We start from the raw sequence: 20,061 nt of genomic DNA on the forward strand, positions 1-20,061 counted from the left end.
GTTACCTAGTCTCTGCAGACACAGGGAAGAAAGAGGGTAGACCCAAGGGAGAAGGTAGGGGAGGAAGGGAGCAGGGAGGGTTCCAACCTTGCAACAGTTAAATTTTAATATAGGTGTCGGCATAGGAAGTGTCTTCTAATGATAGAAGGAAAGGAGGGAGTTTTTCAATCATCTCCTGCTTAACAGATACAGATGTATTCATAATTATCCCTTGCCTCAGGCCTTGAGGCCCAGGTGGGCTCCAGAAGGCCTGTGTTCCTGCCAGACAACAGTCCTTAAGGAACGTCATGTAGACAATTGGAATGCCGTTTATCGTGCAAAACACAATAAAACCCTGAGCTCTCTTCCTGTCTCAGAGACCCATAAATTATGAAAATTATACCTGCCCCAGGCCATGGACATATTGTTTTATTAAAGTTCCGATGAATAAACTTAGGGCTCTGAAAAACGTCCTCTCGGCTTTCATCTGGCACACACCTCCAGCACGGAGCTGTCTGCTGGGGTGCGTTCAGTAAGTTCACAACCCAAGTTGGCCAAGTTGAGCTCATTTCAAAGTGCAGGTTCAGCAGGCTGCAGGGGCCAGCTGGGGAGCTGCGGAAGGGGCTCAGGGCCTCCTGGCCTGACGACAGGAGCTGTCCAAGGCGTTCTTGTTTTCTGCCATCAGCGTGGGGACTCCCGCTTGTCCTCACCATTTTCTTTTTTGGATGAGCTGAGGCTTGTGGTACCGTCATACGAGGTGTGTGGTTATGGATGTGGAGAGTTGAAATCCTTCTCTATTTTTAAATTTAGTTGCTGGGGAGTCTTTTTAGTCCATCCGGTGCTTCTGCTCCAAGTTGAGTTGCTAAACCTTCAGCTCTCCATTTTCCCATCTACCCTTCAACTGTTGACAGGCCTGTAACTCCTCTGACTCTCAATTTCTGCATCTCGAAGAGGTAACTAACAATGGTATCGGTCAAGTATGTTCAAGATTTGGCAAAAAGGAACCATTCACTATATTTTAAGCGTTATTATTACCCCAAGTCATTTCATAATTGGGAGCCACGAGGAGCAGGGCCAGTCTAGGAAAGACAACGAAGGCACAGGCAGGACTTTTTCTCTGGCCACCGAATTTTAAGAAACAAGCTCACATTTGTTTAGCTTGTTTCCTCAAGAGGTTTTGGGTGGGTGAGACAAACCCAACATCCTGTATAGGTTTCTGTTATTTTTAATCTCTAAACTGTAGGAAAAAAAACAAGGGGCAGGCCTGCCCCACGTCTCCACCTATCAAGACACCCAAGACTTAAAGCCTGGGTGTCAGTAACTGGGATTGAGCCAAGGAAAACCACCTCCAAGTGTCATCAGTGAAGGAAGACGCCATCATCCAGAAGTGGGAGAGACCACAAGTTCTGGCTGAGGGGGAGGCTGGCGTTGTCTTTATTCTGGAGCAGTTCTAGAGCCGAGAAGACCACAAGGAGGATGGACATCCTTAATGCCTTTTTGGGCAGTTACCAGGGGATCCTTGGGATGGGTTTGGATGTCTCGAAGAGGAGCCTGAGGTTTTCAAAGACTGGAAATATGCCATCCCTGGTGACCCCAGAGACCACCCAGAGCTGGATTCAGGGCTCCAGACCGCACCTCTGTCTAGCTTCTTCTGTCCACCATTGTTGGACTCCTTACGGCTAACAGAAAAATATCTTTAAAACAGGAGGCATGTGTTCAGTTTCAAAATAATAGTCAAAGTCTCCTTGTGATTGGCATATGCAATGAAAGTAATTCAAGTCTCTCCTCCCCACCTCCCCCCACCAGCTACATCCTCTGATTTAAGTGTCTGCGTGGTATGGGAGAGACGGATAGATGGAAGGTGTACTAGAAAGGCAGAGGCACGTCATTTAATAGATGGAAGTCCAAGGGGACGGGTTTGTTACAGTATCCACCAGTCCAGAGAAAGTAAGGAAACTGCCGAGAGTTTTTTTGTTTGCCTTCTGTAAGCCTGTGTGTGGGTATGTATGTGAAAATCTGCTTGGGGAACACCAAGGTGAAAAGAAAAGAGCTGCAGAATTTGTATAAATTGGACAGGTAGATGAACCTCCCCCATTTCCCAGTCATCCATCTGTTACCAATACAATACACTCTTGCGTAGGGGAGGGCTTGCCAGAGGATTTAGCAGCACCTGGCATGATTCAGCTTCATCAGAAAGTGAAGCTTTCCTCCAGGGGCTCTAAAGTCATCCTTGAGGCAGGACCAGGGCCAGGAAGCCCTGTCCCCCTGCCACACTCTCTGCCAGAGCCTGGTCACACATTTCCATTTGGCAGGTATCCTTTGACAAACTTTTGACACCTTGCTGGGTGAGGATGTTGGGGGTGTGAACACACAAACACACGAGAAACGTCAGTCCTATGTATATTTAACAATATATATTTATATATATTTTCTAGATCAGTACATTCAGTTTTTAACTTGCTTTTTCTTCACAAACAGAAGAACTCTTACAATAGTAGACTTTCTAAAATAAATACTATTAAAATAGAGCTTCAAAATAAATATTCTATACAAAGGAAACCTTCTGTGGTAACTTTTGATGTGGGGTGAGAAAGGGTTACAGTGAAGAGGGAAAATGTGCCAGGATGGGACCCTTGAATAGCTTTTCTAACACAAAACTGAACTGTGGGGCAGTGAGAAGAGAAAGCAAGACAAGACACCACACCGAGTTACCCACAGCAAAAATGGCAGCTTAAGATTTGTCATCGACTGTCACAGTAAGCAGAGGGCATGAAAATGCTTACCAATGGCACAAACCAGAAGGCCAGTGAAGTTCATAGGATGCCCTAGTGACGTGTACAGTGCAAAGTGGTGGTACCTACACCCCTCCGGACACCTCCTGGGGCAGCACAGAGACCATGAAGGTTATGGGATCTGGTCCCAACCCACACTTTCCACACTTGGGACTAGTCATAATATAACTGGGCCTCACTCGATGTCAAGCGGGGATGTATGCAGACTCCAGAGCACTGAAAGAACCAGACACATCACATGATAGTCTTCCATCTGTCAGTTGTGAAGGGGCCCGTATCAACAGCAGGGCCAGTGAGGAGCCTTGGTGTACCCCATCTTCTACCTAGAAAGGCGTGGCTCTCCTAGACCCAGTTCTCAGGGCACTTGCTGGAGTGTTGGGACTTTACGAATCCACCCTCCAGAGGAAGCAGCTGTGGCCCCTTAGGACAAGGGTCCTGGGCCCAGGCTTGTGGATCCCACCCCCAGTTCCAGGCAGAACCACCAGCCATCCCAGATTGAACCTTAGTGGGAAGCAGCTGGCACTCTGCTAAAAAGGTCAAGATGAGAAGGCATAATCCAGCCAAGCAAGCCATTGGTCACAGGACACACAATCAGCCAAAAGTGGCCCCAGAAATGCGTTGTGTTCCTGAGAGCTTGATCCCTCAGTGGCCCTTGACTGGCCCCTGGGGGCCACAGACAAGCCAGTTTTGTTTTTTCTTTTTGCCAGAAAAACATGCTGAGGGACTGCTATGCAATAGAGCTGGGAGAATGAAAGCTGAGCGCATGGGACACAGAATTCTGCAGACATCCACCTAGCAGGCTAGATGCAAACCAGAAAGAACAAGCCAAAGCAGGGGAAAGAAAAAAAGAAAACCAAACCCAGAAAAATCCGTGTTTACAACTATATACACAAAGTCGGGGTTCAGGAGGCTACTTGCCAGGAAACAAGGGTCTTTGTAGAGATGGTGGGTAGGGGTAGGGTGTGTGTGTGCACAGCTTATGTAAATCAGTTCTCCACAGAATGGGCACGTACAACACCAAAGATCACCAAAGTGCAACTTGCCACTGGGTCAAGCTTCCCGTGGAGACATTTGCGGGAGGGGCTTTGGGGAAAGTTCTGAGGCCTCTCCCAGAGTGGACGTATGCCCTCTCTTTTGGGGGGGTAACCTCTGCACACCTGTTCTGAGGAAAAACATCTCCAGTCCCTTCCGTACACATCTGATACATTCAATTAGGACAAGTGGTTGGCTGAATGTGTTTTTTCTATCATTCCCTCTGATTTGTGCAAGAACATCCATACATCCATGACAACTGTGGCAAGGGTAGCTACAGGAATCAGCCTTAGAAAATGCAGATGCAGTATTTCATATTTGCCTTTTACAAGCTAGCAAATGTTATATAAATAAAGCCTAAAATAATAAGACCATCCCCTCCTTTCCTCCAGTCAATAAATACCTACAGTTACAATTAACTTTATTCTAAATCATAAGATGTTACTACCAGTCTTCAAGAAGGGAAGAAAAAAAAAGTCCTTGAGAAGCATTGGGTCCTTGACCATCACAGCTACCTGCCTGCCTCCTTCCAGGAGGCTGTTCTGTTCCTACAGAACAAACTGAAGTGCTACAAAGGCTGTGCCTAGTACACTTCCAACATTGCCCCGGGGTAGCTCTTCTGACCCAAGCTACTTTCTCTCACGACGGGGAGGGGGAAAGGGAGGAGGCACAAATACAACATGAAGCAAAAACCCCACACAATTGCTGGGGAGTAAGGACCAGACACACTACAGCTTTTGCATGCAACAAGTACCTACCCACCGGACAAGCTGCGCTTTCTGAGTCCTTTAGCACCTTGAGAGAGAGTTGCTACGTCTTTGGGGGCTGCTGGGAGGGGCTCATGTGGCCACACACAGAAGCAGGGCTCAATCCCAAGAAGCCCCCTGGAGAATCTTTCCCCCACCTGCATTCTTCTGACTCCCCCGACCAGGGCCTCTGAACACTAAAATAGACTCTTTTGTCACCATCTGTCTATTTACATTAAAGATACAGACACTGTACACAAAAGGCTAGGACAGCAAGCAGCAGAATCAGGAGAGAAGAAGCCCACACCCAGCCGTCACTCTGCCAGCGCGAGGTGCTGCCTCTCTTCTCTGCTGTTAAAATCTTCTTCTTGGTAGGGAGGGGGGGGATTGTGTTCCTTGAGGTTGCTCGCCCCCCAGATTTTGAAATCAGCCCTTCCTGGGGGTGGCCCAAAAGGAAGCAAGTGTTTTATTATTATTTTTTAAAACACCGTTAGTATCTGATATAAAAACATGTAACGACTGGATCCAGAGACCACAGCCTCAGACTCATTGGCAAAATGCTATTTGGTCTCAAATTTGCTGCCCCGGTCTTCTCTACCCATAGTGAAGTTTCTGGAAAGGATCTGAGTAGAGAGAACTGGGGGCACACAGCAGGCAGGTGAGTCTGTGACTCAGTAAGAGCCAAAGGACGGTATTATGAGTGGAACACCCCCGAGAGTTAGTGAGGAAGCTGGAAGGGAGAAAATGTACTGTGCAGTGGTTCCTAAATCCGTCCATGGCTCCAGGCAGAGCAAGGAACGACGGGCGGGAGCTCCCGAGTATATACAACAGGGATTGCCAGGGTCTACACCTTCCCCAAGATGGGGCAGACTGGGGTGCAGGCTGGGAGGAGAAGAAGGTATAGACGGTAAGACTCCAAGCGTCTTCTTCCAAGTCCCCTGGCCACTCAGATTCCTCCCAGGCAGCCAGAGAGAATGCAAAAGAGCAGGGAGAAAGCGAGGGAGGAGGAGGGCCAGGAAGGCATTCAAGCAGCTGCAACTTCCGGATGTGTCCACATCTGTGTTCCATCTTCTGAAAAAGAAAAATCGCCCCCAAACCACACCACACCCCTGCCACTGTCTGTTTCACACAAAGTTCCAGGATCCTGAACAAAACAACCCCAAAGTGCTTCTTCATCCTTTTGGGGAAGAGAGGGGTGGGTGATGGTGGTCCCTGTTTCTTCAGCAGCTGGGGGTGGGGGGTGGGCGGAGGGCGGACTAGCAGGGTCAGCCTCAGGATGCTAAAACCTCTGGCTGTGCCGTGGTGCTCTTCTCAGGTGTCAGAAGGGAACCAGGGTTCCAGGCGGAGTGCTGGGACTTGACCCCGAGCGTCAGAAAGGCTTGTCGGGTCTGCTGGCCTTGGCGTCCCCGGCGGCCGCCTTGCAGATGACGCTGTTCGTGTGCTTGCAGCGGCACCCGGGGCGGCGCAGGCGGTCGTAGCCGCGCTGGGCCAGCTTCACACAGCCAGTGGCGGGCAGGTAGCAGAGCAGACAGGGCAGCACCAGGGACAGGGCCCCCATGAAGGACCAACGGGCACAGCAGTTTGAGCGGGAGCAGGAGCAGGGGTGGTCGGCGCAGGAGCCCTCATCGTCCTCGTTGGTGCAGTGGTAGAAGATGCCCTGCACCAGGCACATGCAGGTGCCATAGTTGACCAGTGTCTGCGCCGAGCACAGGCACTCCTGGTTGCAGACCCAGCAGGAGGGCAACGTCCGGGGGGACGCGCACTCCTTGCACTTACACTTCCCGCAGGCCTCGCACAGCAAGAAGTGCTTGTCCAGCTCTGGGGGCCTAGCGGGGCCCTTGAGGTCCAGCGGCTTGCAGTGGATGGCCTTGGGCTGGATGCGCACAGCCCTCGGGGAGGCCTGGTCAGCCACGGGTGGGGGTGCCATGTGGTCTAAGAGGCGCTGGTCGGAGGACGTGCTGCTGCTGCTGCTCACAGAGCTCGGGCGCCCGCTGAAGGAGATCCAGTGGTGGGTGACGTCCTGGTCACAGCGGGCTGGGGCTGGGGCCAGCTCTGGGGCTCCACCCCGGGTCCGCTTGGGGCCAGAGGGGGGTGCCAGGCCAGGGTTGTCAATGTAGTCGTTCTCCACGTGGCTGGTCTTCATCTGGTCGATGGGAAGGATGGTGAGAGGGTGCTGGAGCCGGCTGTGGGCCGTACGGCTGTCCAGTAGGGGCTGGACCATGACTGAGCTGGGAGTCAAGGGGACGCTCTGTGGGATCGGGGGCTCCATGGGGCCGGAGGTCCTGGGATGTGCGGAGTAACAGGCTTCTAGGGGCCCTGGGTGGGGGGGGAGGAAGAGAATGGATTCCAGGCATCAATAGGTGGCCTGTTAACACCCCCATCCACCATTAGGTCCTTGGGAGCCCAAATGAAATAGGATCCCTTTGGTGGACTACCCAGCATTAAGGCTTAATGATTAGTATTAACAGCAATGACAGTTTTAAGTGGTAGAAATAATTTATTTAGCACTTACAAGGACTCTTCTAAGCATCATACTATTATGTTATCAACTTTTCACAATGACCCTAGAATGTAATTACCATTACCCCTTTTCAGGTTGTAAGAAACTAATGTTCAAAGTAACTTGTCCAAAGTCACACAAAACCATCAGTAGCAGAACTAAGGCTCAAACTTGGGCCATCCGGGTTCATTGTTATAATCCCCATGAAACATGCTTCTGATTTAAGACAGACAGAGCTTAGCAGTTAAAAACGCAGGTTCTGTAATTAGATCCAAGTTCAAGTTCTCACCTTTGCCTAGCAGTGTTGCTGTGAATGAGCTTCTTTAACTTCTATGCCTTAGTACTCTCACCTGTAAAATGGGTTCTTGTGAGAACTAATTGAAAAAATGCATATCCAGAACCTAGCATTTTGCCTGACACACAGCACGTACTCTAATTTACCACCATCCCAGAGAGCAACCGTTTAGATTTCCTGAGCACTAATAAGCACAACTAATAAGTACCAAGTGTTATGCTGAGTGCGAGGATGTAGTGACTGCAACAGTCAGTCCCTGTGTGCTCCCATGGAGTTTTATCACCTAGATAAACAAAAGCCTTTATTTCAGATAGTCACAAGAGAAGGAGGAGCTGTATCTGATGCCTACACATCCAGGATATTAACTCATTACCACTACTTCTAAGAGCAACAACCTCCAGTGGTTAATAACCCCTGGGCAGGTGCCCTCCGACAACTTGGATGGGAAATCCTCTCTGAGGGGCACTCACTTCACCCATTTCCAAATACTGAGCTGAACATTCAGCCTAAATGCTGTTTACTAGAATAGCTAAGCCAAGCCTGGATCAGTTTCTAATTTCACCGAGAGAGTGCAATTTTAAGTTGGAAACTGGCCAGAGATTCAACTGCAGTGCCTGACACGGAACCCCAGGAAGTCACTTAAATCAAAGAGCGGAAACGGCTTGGTTCAAATTTAGAAAGTGCACATTGTTTTCTATTAGAAGTGCCATTTCCTCGCCTGCTGACCTTTACATTCGGAATTCGGCTGGAGATCAATTTAAAGAAATAGCAGCAGAGGCCAAGACCTCTGCCCAATTTGGAATCCCAGAGAAAGATTAGACTCTGGGAAGATTCCACTGGGCTTGTGGCTGGGGGATAGAACAGACAGCCAGGGTGAAGATAGAAGGAGATCATAACCACCTTTGAAAAAAAACAAACCAGATTGGATTAATGTGCTATGGGGTAGGGTTTCAGTAAATGCTTTTTCAAGATGCTAATGATGTTCTAATTTGGGGAGCTGACACTGTACCTCTGCTATTAGGTTCATCTTGCCTCAAAGGTGATAGATACCTAAGGACTTCCCTGGCAGTCTAGTGGTTAAGACTCCCAAGTTTCCACTGCCGGGGGTGGGGATTTGATCCCTGGTTGGGGAAATAAGATCCCACATGCAGTGACAAAAAATGAGAAAAATCCTTAAACGGAATAAAAATGAAAATACAACACATCAACTTAAAAAACAATTAAACTTAAAAAAAAAAAAACCAAACAAAAAGTGATACCTAAGAAGAGGATGTGGATAAGGTTTCTACTTCCAGTTCTAACCTCACATTCCTCCAGACTTGGGCCACAGCTAGTCATCCTAGGATTCCAATTACAGGAGAAGGATACCTGGCTCTGAGTGACACATCCATACTTATCAACGTCTATAATAAAGAATGAAGAGAGAGAGAGAGAAAAGCCATTCAGGACAATGCTGCGTTATACTTCCTCTGCTTGGAAACAATGGTTTGATTAGAAATGGTTCAGTTGTTGGGGAAGGACTTCCTTAGATGCTTTCCAGCCTGACTGAAATAAAGAGCTCGGTCTAGGTGCAAAGTTCATGAAGTGAATGAAAGGGAGCTTATCCCCAGGGTTCTCATCTGTGTACTGCAAAATGCAGAAAAAAGCACTAAGTCTTTTCTACAAGGTTCATTGCTCAGTCAACTGATATTTCCCCTTCACAAAGGCCATGAACCCACAAAGGCTGTGGGCTTTGGTCCCACAGCCTTATCTACTTAAGAGATGCTGGTGTTTCTGTGCAGTTTTTCCCATTTCGGAGAATGTGTGCCTAGGGATAGCCTCTCTCCTGCCTTGTGTTCCCTCCACATGTCAGGAAAGCATCATCTTCAAAGAGGAGACTTTCCTATGGCAGAATTTGACTTCAGTGTCAGGCAGGTCTGCCACCAAGAAGCCATTCTTTGCTGAGAGAGCCTCCTTTAGGGGTCCTGGGTTTGGGGCTGGATGGGAGATGTCAGTTGAGCATTTTGGGAGAGGAGTTTTTTCCAAGGCTCAAGCCAGTCATGGGGAAGAACTTCAGAAATGCTAAAGTGGGCTCACTTTGTTCTTTGCAGGGATTCCAAAGCCTTGCTTCTAGAATAAATGGGTTTGGGGTCAAAAGAAGAGGGTTAGGAGCCCCGGGTTTCAGCTCTTTGCCTAGAGAAAAAGGTGTGACTAGGCAAAAGAATGGAAAATGCTGACAGAGGCTCAGGAGACGACTCTCTGGCGCCAGCCAAGAGGTGCCTCCGCCAGAACCCCCACCCCAGACAAAGACAACGTGATTCCCTCATGCCAGAAGCTCAGGTCCCAAAGCTCAGGGTCCTGCCAACAAAACGCCAGTGGCAATTTGAAGGCCGTGCTGCCCATGTAGCTGCGCTTTCTTCTCTGAGGACCGGGGCTGGGACTTGCCATGCCGTGGGTACTCCCTCCCCTAAACCGATTACCCACTCTCCTTCCTCCGATTCTATTCCTGAGAGTCTTTAAACAACAAGCACACTTTCTATGCATGAATCAAAAGGCATGGGCAGTGCTCAGGGATTTTAATAGGCCCTGGAATCACTAGGCAGATTCATGGAAAAGTCCCACCAGGAAGCCAGGGTGGGGACAGTGACTGCTGGCGACGGGATATTGGCATTACCCCACTCCCATCACCCTCCAGAGGCAGCTGTCAACATCTGGGTCTGCACTTAGGGTCAGACAAGGGGGTGGGAGCTGGGTCCCTGATAACTCAGCTCTCTTGGGGCAAGCCACGCCCTGGATGGCTCCAGCCGGCATATTCTAAAATGCATCTTCCCCATCATAACACTCATGCAGGATTCCTTCTGGCTATAGCCAGCAGCTGGCTCAGACCTATAGGTCTCCAATCTTCTCAGGCCTCATCTCCTAGTTAGCTGGGACCGTCCGTCCAGAGGACGGTTGAATTCATTTGACTCACATGAAAAAAAATACTTGCCGATAGCCTGAGGGATAACACTTCAGCACAGCTAAGTGAAGTTTCAAACCCCACCTCCCCATTCCTCGGTTTCAAAGATCTCGATCTCTGCTCACTGGGACACACCTACCCTCCAGTCTACCCAACACTGCTGAACTTAAGTGCAGTTTAATATGTACTCTGTTTCCCCTGCAAGGAAGGAAGAGATTTGTAATATAAATAGGAGAGAGGAGGCTTTTGCTTCCTTTAGGTCGTTTAGGAGACTGATGGCCCATTTGGAAGACTGTGGACAGAGAAGCAAAGCCAGCACTCCACTTAGCCAGAGAAGCACCTCTGTGGAGTTGTAGGTGACAGCCTTATGGATTAGCACAAGGAAAAGAAACTTTTACCTCCACTCCAACTTTCTAATAATAATTAATAGTTAGGAAAGCATCTAGTATTTATGAATTTCTTGGTGCCAGGATCTGTGCTAAATCCTCAGTGATGTTCTCCTTAAATCCTCACCATCACATTGGAGAATAACACCTACTTTGCAGAGGAAGAAACAGAAGAACAGAGGGTCATAGAGCAGCCAAGTGGTCAGGGCAGGACTTGAACCCAGTCATCCCCGCTGCCCAGACTTGCAATAACTTCTGGATATTCAGGGAAGGGCGTGAAAGCACCCTTCTCTCTTGTAGCTAAGAGCTCTGCCAGTCTCCCGGGTCTGCCATCAGCCTTTGGGGAATCTCATCAGGCCATCTTCGGGCTGTTAACCCAACCAGCCTGGAAATGAAGCCAGACAGGGCTGGTATGAGACTGGCCTCCAGTTAGGGAAATTTTCAGTGTGAAGAATGGAGGCCAAGGGTTTGAAACCTATCACTAAAGGAAGCGTCAGTGCTTAAGACATCTTTGCTTCCAACTCCATTTTCTTTGCTGTCCCTTTTGTCCTCCACACATCCCCATTTTACTAAGTGTTTTCATTTTTAGTTTTCTTAAGGTTGAATGGGTCTCACTTGTAGGATCTCACCACAAAGCAGCCCCTAAAAGGGAAGCCTAGAGTGGGTGGGAATCCCCTCTTCTCCCACCTGTAAAGCTGAACTTCAGGGTCCCCAGGGCACATTCATGGATGTGGCTTCCTGGTCCAGGTCTGTGGGGAAGAGGAGGAGCTAGGGTAAGAGGAAGGCAGAAGAAAGAATACCCCATCAGTGGATATTAAAAAGCCTAGAGCACAACGCCGGGTACTTGTAGTCTGTGATACCTGCGGGGAGGCGCTGAGTGACAAGGTGACACACTCAGTGCAGGCTGGCTTCAGAGAGTCAAGACCCGTGTTAAATGCCAGCCCCAGCCATCCACCACTTCCGCTTGACCTGACCCGGAGAGAGGAGTTGGGAAATATTAGGAAAATCTGACAGCTGTTCTTTGAAAACTACAGGTCAGCTAATGCCAAACTGACAAGCAGCTCTGAATGAAGGGGCACTTTTTGCACTGCCTCATTCAGTCCTAGCAGGTGCTTTCAGGGAAGGTTGTTTAACCCCTTAACAGCTCAGAGAAAAAGGTCTCTAAGCGATGAATGAAACACGGGTTCTATCCCTGGGTCAGATCCTCTGGCGAAGGGAATGGCAACCTACTCCAGTCTTCTTGCCTGGGAAAATCCCATGGACAGGGGAGCCTGGCAGGATGCAGTCAGTACATGGCATTGCAAAGATTGGACGCTACTGAGCAACTAAACAACAGGCTGCATGAGAGCCCACTGCTACACCTGCCCCATCCCTTGGCTTCTTTGGGACAACACCTCAGTTCATTAAGCTCCAATTATTGCTTCAGAAAGACTTTAAAGGGGAGGAAGGGGGGAACTTCCCTGGTAATCCAGTGGTTAAGATTTCATGTCCTCAATGCAGGTTGCCAAGAGTTCAATCCCTGGTCAGGGAACTACAATTCACCAAAGATCCTTAAGATCCCACATGACACATTAAAAAAAAATAAAGGGGCTGAGGAAAAGCAGAGCTTGTCTTCTCTCTGCCCTACACAGAGGGAGATCATCTTGGATGAGAATAAAGCATTTAGACAGCTGGATTTGTCTGAGAATCCTTGCCCCCCATCCCCACTCCACCCCACCCCACTCCAGCACCACACTAGGAGCTGATCTCTGGCCATAACCTGTCAGGAATCACAAAAGAAAACAGCTGCTTATCCTCACTTTGTCTCATCCTCAGTTATCAGTTCCCAAACTTCTTTTTCACAACCAGTCAGCTGCACTCCAGAGCCCCTGTGCAAGGCTGAGTTGGAGAGGTTTTGTTGTACTTTTTTGGTTATGGACTATTCTAAGCAGCTACACATTTTAGTTTTGACGTGTTCCCCTCATAACTGTTGTCTGCTCAGATCCCCTTAAAGAGGGCTTAGAAGTCAAGAGTGAGAAAAAAATGGAGCTAGAAGAAGCCTGTTAAATACTGGTACAGTTTGGGAACCCCTGGCCTGCATCAGAATTTGGGGGTAGGGGACCAGGAACCTAAACCCCAGGGGAGGGGACCCCCCATTTTATTTTATTGGTCTCACCACCCTCCACTAAGAACTGGAATTACAATAATAGGTTTTAGCTTACTCCTGGGATGGGGCAGGAAATGACTCCCCCTCCCCCCAGCCAGAAAAAGACAAGGGAAACCACTTTTCTGCAAATGGCCACCTGCCCCAGAAGGGCCCCTTCCCTCCTCTAGGAGATCCAGCACATCTGTGCTCCCTCCCTGGTGCCCTTGCTTCCTCCACCGACTGTCCTTGGAAAGAACAATCATGATCACAGCTGAATGGTGGAGCCTCTTCAACTCAGCCACATGTCCCGGATACATCCCCAGCCTTGTCAGCTGTCTGGATCTGCAGGGTGGCCCCAGGCCCCCTTGAGAGCTCCACATCCTCCACCCTGTACATTAAGAAGTACCCCATGTCTCCTGTGGAAGAAGGGGCTTCCTAACAGGCACCCCTAGTATCAAGGGCACAGCCCCAGCCCTGCACACTTGGCTAGCTGCTCAGCTGGCCCGGGCCCCTGGCTGGGGGTGGGGGTTTTTCTCCCCACTCTGCAGATGGGGAGACTAAGGCCCAAGTTTAGCGTATTTCCTAACCTCTCATCTGCTCTGACCCAGTTCCCTACCTTGGTCTAGAAGAGGTAATACAGTCTTCCGTTATGTTGCCCTTCATCACCTTCTTCCTCTGGCTCTTTTGAAAGAGTAAAAATATATTCCAGTGAGTCATTGCTTTCCCTTCTGTCCAATAGCTCCAGGTTGGCCATGTAATGGAAGCTTCTCCACTCTTGCCCTTCACCTTCCTTAAAAACAGTCATATCGACATCCCAAATCCAAAATTTTCAATCTGTCCCTAGATCCAGAGGTTTTTCTCACAAGGAAACTTCTACCTCAGCTGGGGCCAGATGATAGACAACTTTGGATGCAGAACCAACTGAATCCCATACTTTTTACATTGAACTCCTTCTCTGAAGAGAAGGGGCTCCTTTTCTAAGAACCCTGGTACCATTACCTGGGCCCTATCCAAGAGGATGGCCTGGTTAAAGAAAAAGGCTTGTGGGGGCCCAAAACCTGGTGCTGGAAGATGTGACATGAAGGGACAAAACAGCATCAGAAATTGGAAGAGAATTCCACACATGTGATCCCAAGCATTAAGCTCCAGAGCAGTACATCTCAGGGGCCATTTCTGGAAGTGTTAATGGGTGTTTTTTCCTCCCTTAATTTTAAAATCACTGACTTTCAAATTTTGCACTGAAAGGCTGCCTTCATTTGTTATTCAAGTCAGCCAAACCTCTGGGCAGAGGCACTGTCTGGTTTACCAGAGTGGGGGATGGAATCCCAAGAGCCATCTCTCCACCTATTCTGGAAGGATAAAAACAAAAATGACATCTGCAAGCTCCAAATGTCTTCAGCCTCTGCCCTGCTTTAACTAGGAATCATTCTGTTCCATGTGGTCAGTCTCCTCCCACAAAGCCCCTTGGAAGCTCTAAGGAGATGTTGCCATTTCAGAGGGTACTAGAAAAGGTGGTGGGAATGAGCAGGAGAGCACTTTCTCTCCAAAGAACAGAGAGTAAGAATCTAAAAAGGAAGATAACCAAGAGACGTCTTCCTCATTGAGCTAACCAGCATTTGTCCATCAAGGAGATTTTACAAATCTGCCACCAAAATGCCTCCTACCTTGTACTAGCTATGCAGCTCAGTTGGTCAGGATGTGCACTGTTCATATTAGAATTCATCTAGAGCCTTCTGGCAAGTGAGGACCCTCCCAAGGGCTAGGAAAGAAAAGCAGTTTGATTTTATACTGGACGTGTGTCTACAGTTTCTTTCCCACTCTTCTGCTTAAAGAGATAGAGGGAGACAGAGAAAGGCGGCGGGCGGTAGAGGGAGGGAGGTAGAGGTGGATGGATGTCAGTGGCTGTCCTCTCTTTCCTAGTCTGCCCCATACCCACATACTAAGAGGGAAGACTGAAATTTTCAGATGTTTATGCCCCATTTGTGTTACGATCCAGGGAACTCTAAACATTGTGAAATCACCAGTGCAATATTGGGTAGGGCCTCAGGCCAGACCAAGCTTAATAAGAGATTGTTTATCAATCCACATTTCCTAAATGCTCTGGGCCTTTACCTCCCAGCTTTGTATCCCTGAGAGGCTCAGAGGCACTGGAGAGCCTCCTCAGCTCTCCAGCGAACCAGACTGACAGGCACTTTCTCTTACCCAAACCCCAAAGTGGAGAGAATCATGCCACTGGTTTGGAAGCAGGAAAGAGGGGGTTCATGCCGGGTCTGGGCACCCCATTGAACACACACCCTTCCTTTCTTCACAAATCATCCTGGCAGGAGAGGTGCTCTCCAAGCCCTAATGGGCCACAAGGCAGCCTTCTGCCATCATCCAGGCCTGGCAAAATGGATATCCATCCAGCAGCTGGTGCATGAGGCAGCCAGCATCTCTCCCCTCTGCCCACCATCCAGCCCTCGAGCCCAGTCCTCTCCTTTCCTTCATCACTCAGCCCATCTAGCCATGCAACCATTTTCCACCTCTCTTGCTTCCTCTGCCCACAACCCCCTGCCCCCAGTCAAAGAGAATTGAGAAACTGGCTTCTTGCACAAGAGCAGCTACTGTCTAAATGCTTTTTGATCGTCTGCAGGGAGGGGAAACTGGGCACAGCCCGGCCCCAGCCCTGGCCCCAGTGATGGAGCCAAGCTCCAGCTGTCCTGGCTGGCCAAACCTGCCCTTACTCCCCTTCATTGCCCCCCAAGCCTTGGCGATTCACAATTTTCAGAACGTACCGTCTCTGTCCTTCTCTCTTCTTGGTGATGTCAAGCCTGGTACCACCAAGAAGGAAGGAGGGAAGGCGGGAGTCTTATCTCTCCTACGCAGGCAACCTCTTCCTCCAGCTCCCACACGCCCGGCGTTATGTAAACGCACCTTCAGCCCCCACCACAGCCCCAGCGCGGCCGGGGGCCTCGGGGCCTGGCACAATTCGGTGCCAGGGGATAGGGGGACACGAGAAGGCCGAGGAGCCTCGGCCCCTGCAGAGGCCGGGGAAAGGAAGCTGCACAGCATAAAATGCGGCAGCAGAGCAAAGGTCAGACGGCGAGGAACCGCCTCGCCAAAGAGAGAGAGCAGAAATGCCCAGTCCCGGGCCAGCCCTGCGCTGACCATCGAGGGGTAGGCAGAAGGAAAGAAAACCTAGTGCATCACGGTTCCGATGGGTAAACTAAAACCTCCGTCGAGCACAGGCCGCTGCGGCGGGCTGGGGAGATCTACGGCAGACTGGCACCGTGGGCAGAGAACCCAGGGTGGGCGAACCGCCCAGGGCGAGGGCGCCCGCCGGACCCAAGAGGTGGCTCCTCACGGAGCCCAAAGTCGCCTGTTCCAGCGCCCGAGGTGGGTAGTGGCAGGCGGAAAGAGGCCAGGCCAGAAGCAAACTCCCGGGACACGCACGGGGCTTCTGAGTGGTAGAGTGGGAAAGCCCGGCTTGGCAATGCCCGGGGGTCGGGAACGCCGGTGCCAGGCTGTGAGCACCCCCGGCGCCTAGCTGGCCCAGCCGAGGGCGTCAGGGAGCTGCGTCGCACCGCAGCGGCTCCAGGAGGCGCAGAGAGAGGGAAAAGAACATTGAGGCGTGTATAGAAATAGCGCACCATTTGCCCCAGCCGGAGGGGGAGTCGCGTCGCGACTCAGAGAAGGGTAGCTTCACATCCCGAAACCGGTCGAGGACTTACTTTGAGGAGCCGCAGAGTCACAAGCATTGCTCCACGTCTGTGTAAATCCCCGAACCCGAGCGGGTCGGACGCCGCTGTCCTCGCAGACGCCGGCCGGGGGAACCGGCTCGGCTGCCTGCGCTTCGCAGCGCCAGCTCCGCGCTGTCAGCCTCTCTCACTGCCTCCGCGGCGATGTTGCAACCACTGCCTGGGAAAATGGCTTTTTTATGAATGGGAGGGAAGGGAGCTCCAGTGCGCACGCGCGCCGCTCGCGATTCTATGAATGGGTGGGCACAAGCGACCCCGCGCGCGCATGCGCCGCGTTCCTTTTTTTATGAATGGGGGGCCGGAAAAGGACTTAACCCGTGATTGCTGGGGCTGGCTCTCGCTCCTCCAGGGGCCGTCGCTCTTTTGCAAAGAGGGGTGGAGGTTGTTGTTGCTTTTTTTTTCCTTTATGAATGGAGGGCGGCGGCGACTGCTGCAGCTGGTTCAGCTGCGCGGGCTGTACCCCCTCCCAGCCTGCGAGAGGAGGTAAAGGCCACCTTCACGCCACTGCGGACCTGGGTTGGAACCGTCCGTGTTGCTGGGGGGAGGGGGGGCGGGGGACACCGCGACCTCAGGATCTTGGGCTAAGAGCTGGGTGGGGGAGGACACACCTAGATCCAGGGATTTCTACCCGCCGCAAGCAGTCAGAGGGCGGGGGAACGGGAGGACCCCTGCTAGGGGCCTTCTCTTCCTCTAGAGTAGGGGCGTCGGGGGGGGAAGGGTCTTGAAGCTGTGTTTACCAAAAATTTTAAGAAAATGTCAAAGGTCCATATCAAAGAAGGGCGGAGTGGGGGCTACTGAGTGAATCTGGTTCCCTTCTTGAGGCTGAGTCTCCCTTGAATAAGTGCAGACCACCCCTCCCCCACTTCTTGGGTGTGGACAGGGACTGGGCCGAGCCTCTTCCGGCCCTAGCACCCCCCGGAGTGAACTGGCTACTCAGCTAGAGACCTGGCTCTCGCCTGGCAGCGCCCCACTTCCTCCCGCCCCAGTGTAATGTCCGCAGTGCCCCGGCGTCCGCCCGCCCTCTGCTGCCCCGGCTAATGCTCCCCTCCACTCCCGCGCGTTTCGCAGCCCTCACGGGACGCGGGCCTGATGAAGGCCACAGCCTTTGCTGCTGTAGGCGCCTCTCCCCAACCGCCCTGACTAGTGCCCCTCCGGAGAAGCGGGAGCGGTGGAGAATTGGCCAGGTGGATGGGTGGAGCCGTCTGCGCCAAGGATGCTGCTGGGGTGGCCGCGGGATTAAATAACAACAGGGCTCTTGAGCCGCAGAGGAAATGGAAATGGCCGGGATCTTTTCTTTGCAGTTAATGATGGGGCGGGTGGGGCGAGGGTGGGGGTGGAAAGAGCCTCAGCCCCGGCGGGTGAAAAGAAAAGCCCCCTCCATTAGGCCCGACTCCGGGAAGGCGGGGAGCCCTCGCAGCAGGCCCAGCTCCGCCCAGGAACGGAGGAGGCTGTAGCCTCCGGGGAGTACGGGGTAGGGGGTGGCTTTGATGCAGGGATAAGGCTGGGCTAGGGCCTGAATCCCCCCTCAAAGGTTTATTTTGGTGGTGTTTTCGCTTCACCGGGAGGTGGTGAGGCTGACTTTTTCTTCCTACGCCACCATAGGACTGCGCTTAGCAGTTGTCAATGAAGCAGATGCAAAGCTCCTAGCCCAGACCAGAGGTCTGGCCTTGGGCTGGAGCTGGGACCCAGGGGATCGGCAGAGGGAGAGACATTTTACAAACCCAGACCAGGGCCCAAGGTCACCAAGTCTAGGTTAAAATGGCTTCTCGCTAGTCAAATGCACCTGTGTAATGTGATTTACTTACTCATCTCCTGGGGGCAGAGCAGGCCCTCCGCTATGAAAGCTTAGTCTTTTCTTTGAGGACCAAGATCGTCCTGAATGCCGGGAGAAAAACACTTTACTAGGATAAGAGAGTATTTTACAGTCATTCAGTTCTTTTTGTTAATAGGCATCCTAGTTCAATATCATTATTCCTATTCATCAGATGTAGAAATTCAAGCCAAAGGTCCTGCTCCTGATAAACGAAAGATTTACCGAATTGTGGTGCTGATTCCCTAGACCTTTGCAACCTAGATCTTTCTATCACCCCGTTGTCATATCACCAACCTTATTGTTGTTCAGTCACTCAGTCGGTGTCCCACTCTGTGACCCTGTGGACCGCAGCACACCAGTCTCCCCTGTCCTTCACTATCTCCTGGAGCTTGCTCAAACTCATGATCACAAATCTAAAAACCTGTTTTTTGCAAGTCATTTAAGCATGTTAAACAAGGAGAATTGGAGCAGTAATTTTCCAGAGAGTGGTTGCTCATGGCCTTGCTTAAACAATTAAAAGAATGAGAATAAAGAAATCCTTTCTGAACTCTACAAGAAAGTCAAGATTGGGGGGTGGGGTGGGGCGGAGTTGTTGTCCTGTGTTCTTTATTAGAGAAATCAGCCAAGAAACGTGTTCCTTTCATTCCTGGTCTTTTCCAAGCTTTTCTAAAGGAGGAGTGAGGAGACCCCAGCTCTGGTGGGATGGTGGGTCCATGAAGGATACCAGTCCTGAACTGGGAGGAGCCTCTGATGCCTGAGCAGACTGTGACTCAGTGTCTGGGAGGGCACTAGGGACCATATTCCACTGTTCCTGGAAACCTAAAGAGTGGAGAGGTTTGGGGGTTACTTATGAGAAATCATCCATTCATTCATTCAATCATATATTCTGTGCTGCAGCCTGCCGTGACTCTGGGGACTTGGTCGTGAGGGACAGACAGCCCTCCCTGCCCTGATGAAGCTCACAATTTGGGGAGAAGGCAGACTATGCAATTTGAGTCTATGATAAGTGCTAAGAGGGAGATGTAGCAAGATCTGAGGGTATGTGGGGAGCCAGGAAGGACCTGATTTTAATTTGGCATGGCGGTGAGGGGGTGGGTCAAGTCTCTTTCTGATAAAGTGGTTATGAGTTGAGACTTGGAGACGGGGAAGGAGTGACCTGAAGGAGGGTGAGGAGACAGGCAGAGGGAGCCCAGCGGGGAAAGAGAAGTGGATGGTTGCCTGGGGAAAGGCTCATTAAGCTGCTTGTGGGAGGCCTCTGTGGCTACAGCTTGGCGAGCAGGGTTGAGATCAGCCTGGTAAGGAGTTCAGATAGTGTCCTCTTCAGTGTTTTAAGCAGGGTCCTTACACACTCTGATTTGTGTTTTAATACTAGCCAGAGGTGAGGGGACAAAATGAAAGATGTTGGGGGAATGCTAGGCATCTGCGCCTTCCCAGTTTGATGGTACCACTTTCATTCTTTAGATTGAGTGGCAGGTAGACCTGGATTTTTTTTTCCCCCTATTTCCTGGGACTTTGTTCTTTCCAAAGCTGGCCTGTCTATTCCCCAGGTATAACTTTCCTGCTAGAGGTGGATCCTAACAGCCCTGCAATTCTACTTATGCAGTTCTAGTCCTTTCACCCTAACACAGGTGTAAACGTCTTCACCCCTACCAGATCATGTCCAGAGAGTCCAGTGGCTTCAGTTCTGTGCTTTGTCCTTTTATTAAAATGGGAGCTGA

The 20,061-nt window shown here is 50.8% G+C and overlaps 1 protein-coding gene across 11 annotated transcripts; it reads right to left on the bottom strand.

The window, feature by feature from the left end:
* Nucleotides 1-2,378: 2,378 nt before the first annotated feature.
* On the bottom strand, nucleotides 2,379-16,720 carry SPRY4 (sprouty RTK signaling antagonist 4). Of its 11 annotated transcripts, none has more exons than XM_043913095.1 (4): nucleotides 16,504-16,720; nucleotides 11,356-11,417; nucleotides 7,339-7,399; nucleotides 2,379-6,865 (listed from the first exon to the last, which is right to left on the bottom strand). In XM_043913095.1, exon 4 carries the CDS (start codon nucleotides 6,816-6,818, stop codon nucleotides 5,919-5,921), a length of 900 nt encoding a protein of 299 aa, XP_043769030.1. In that variant the 5' UTR covers nucleotides 6,819-6,865; nucleotides 7,339-7,399; nucleotides 11,356-11,417; nucleotides 16,504-16,720; the 3' UTR covers nucleotides 2,379-5,918. The 11 variants fall into 11 exon arrangements, with proteins under 11 accessions (XP_043769030.1, XP_043769028.1, XP_043769029.1 ...); XM_043913093.1 differs by lacking the exon at nucleotides 7,339-7,399 and adding an exon at nucleotides 13,410-13,474; XM_043913094.1 differs by lacking the exon at nucleotides 11,356-11,417.
* Between the last annotated feature and the right edge of the window lie 3,341 nt (nucleotides 16,721-20,061).

Source organism: Cervus elaphus, chromosome 9 (assembly GCF_910594005.1).
Source record: "Cervus elaphus chromosome 9, mCerEla1.1, whole genome shotgun sequence".
Classification (NCBI taxonomy): domain Eukaryota; kingdom Metazoa; phylum Chordata; class Mammalia; order Artiodactyla; family Cervidae; genus Cervus; species Cervus elaphus.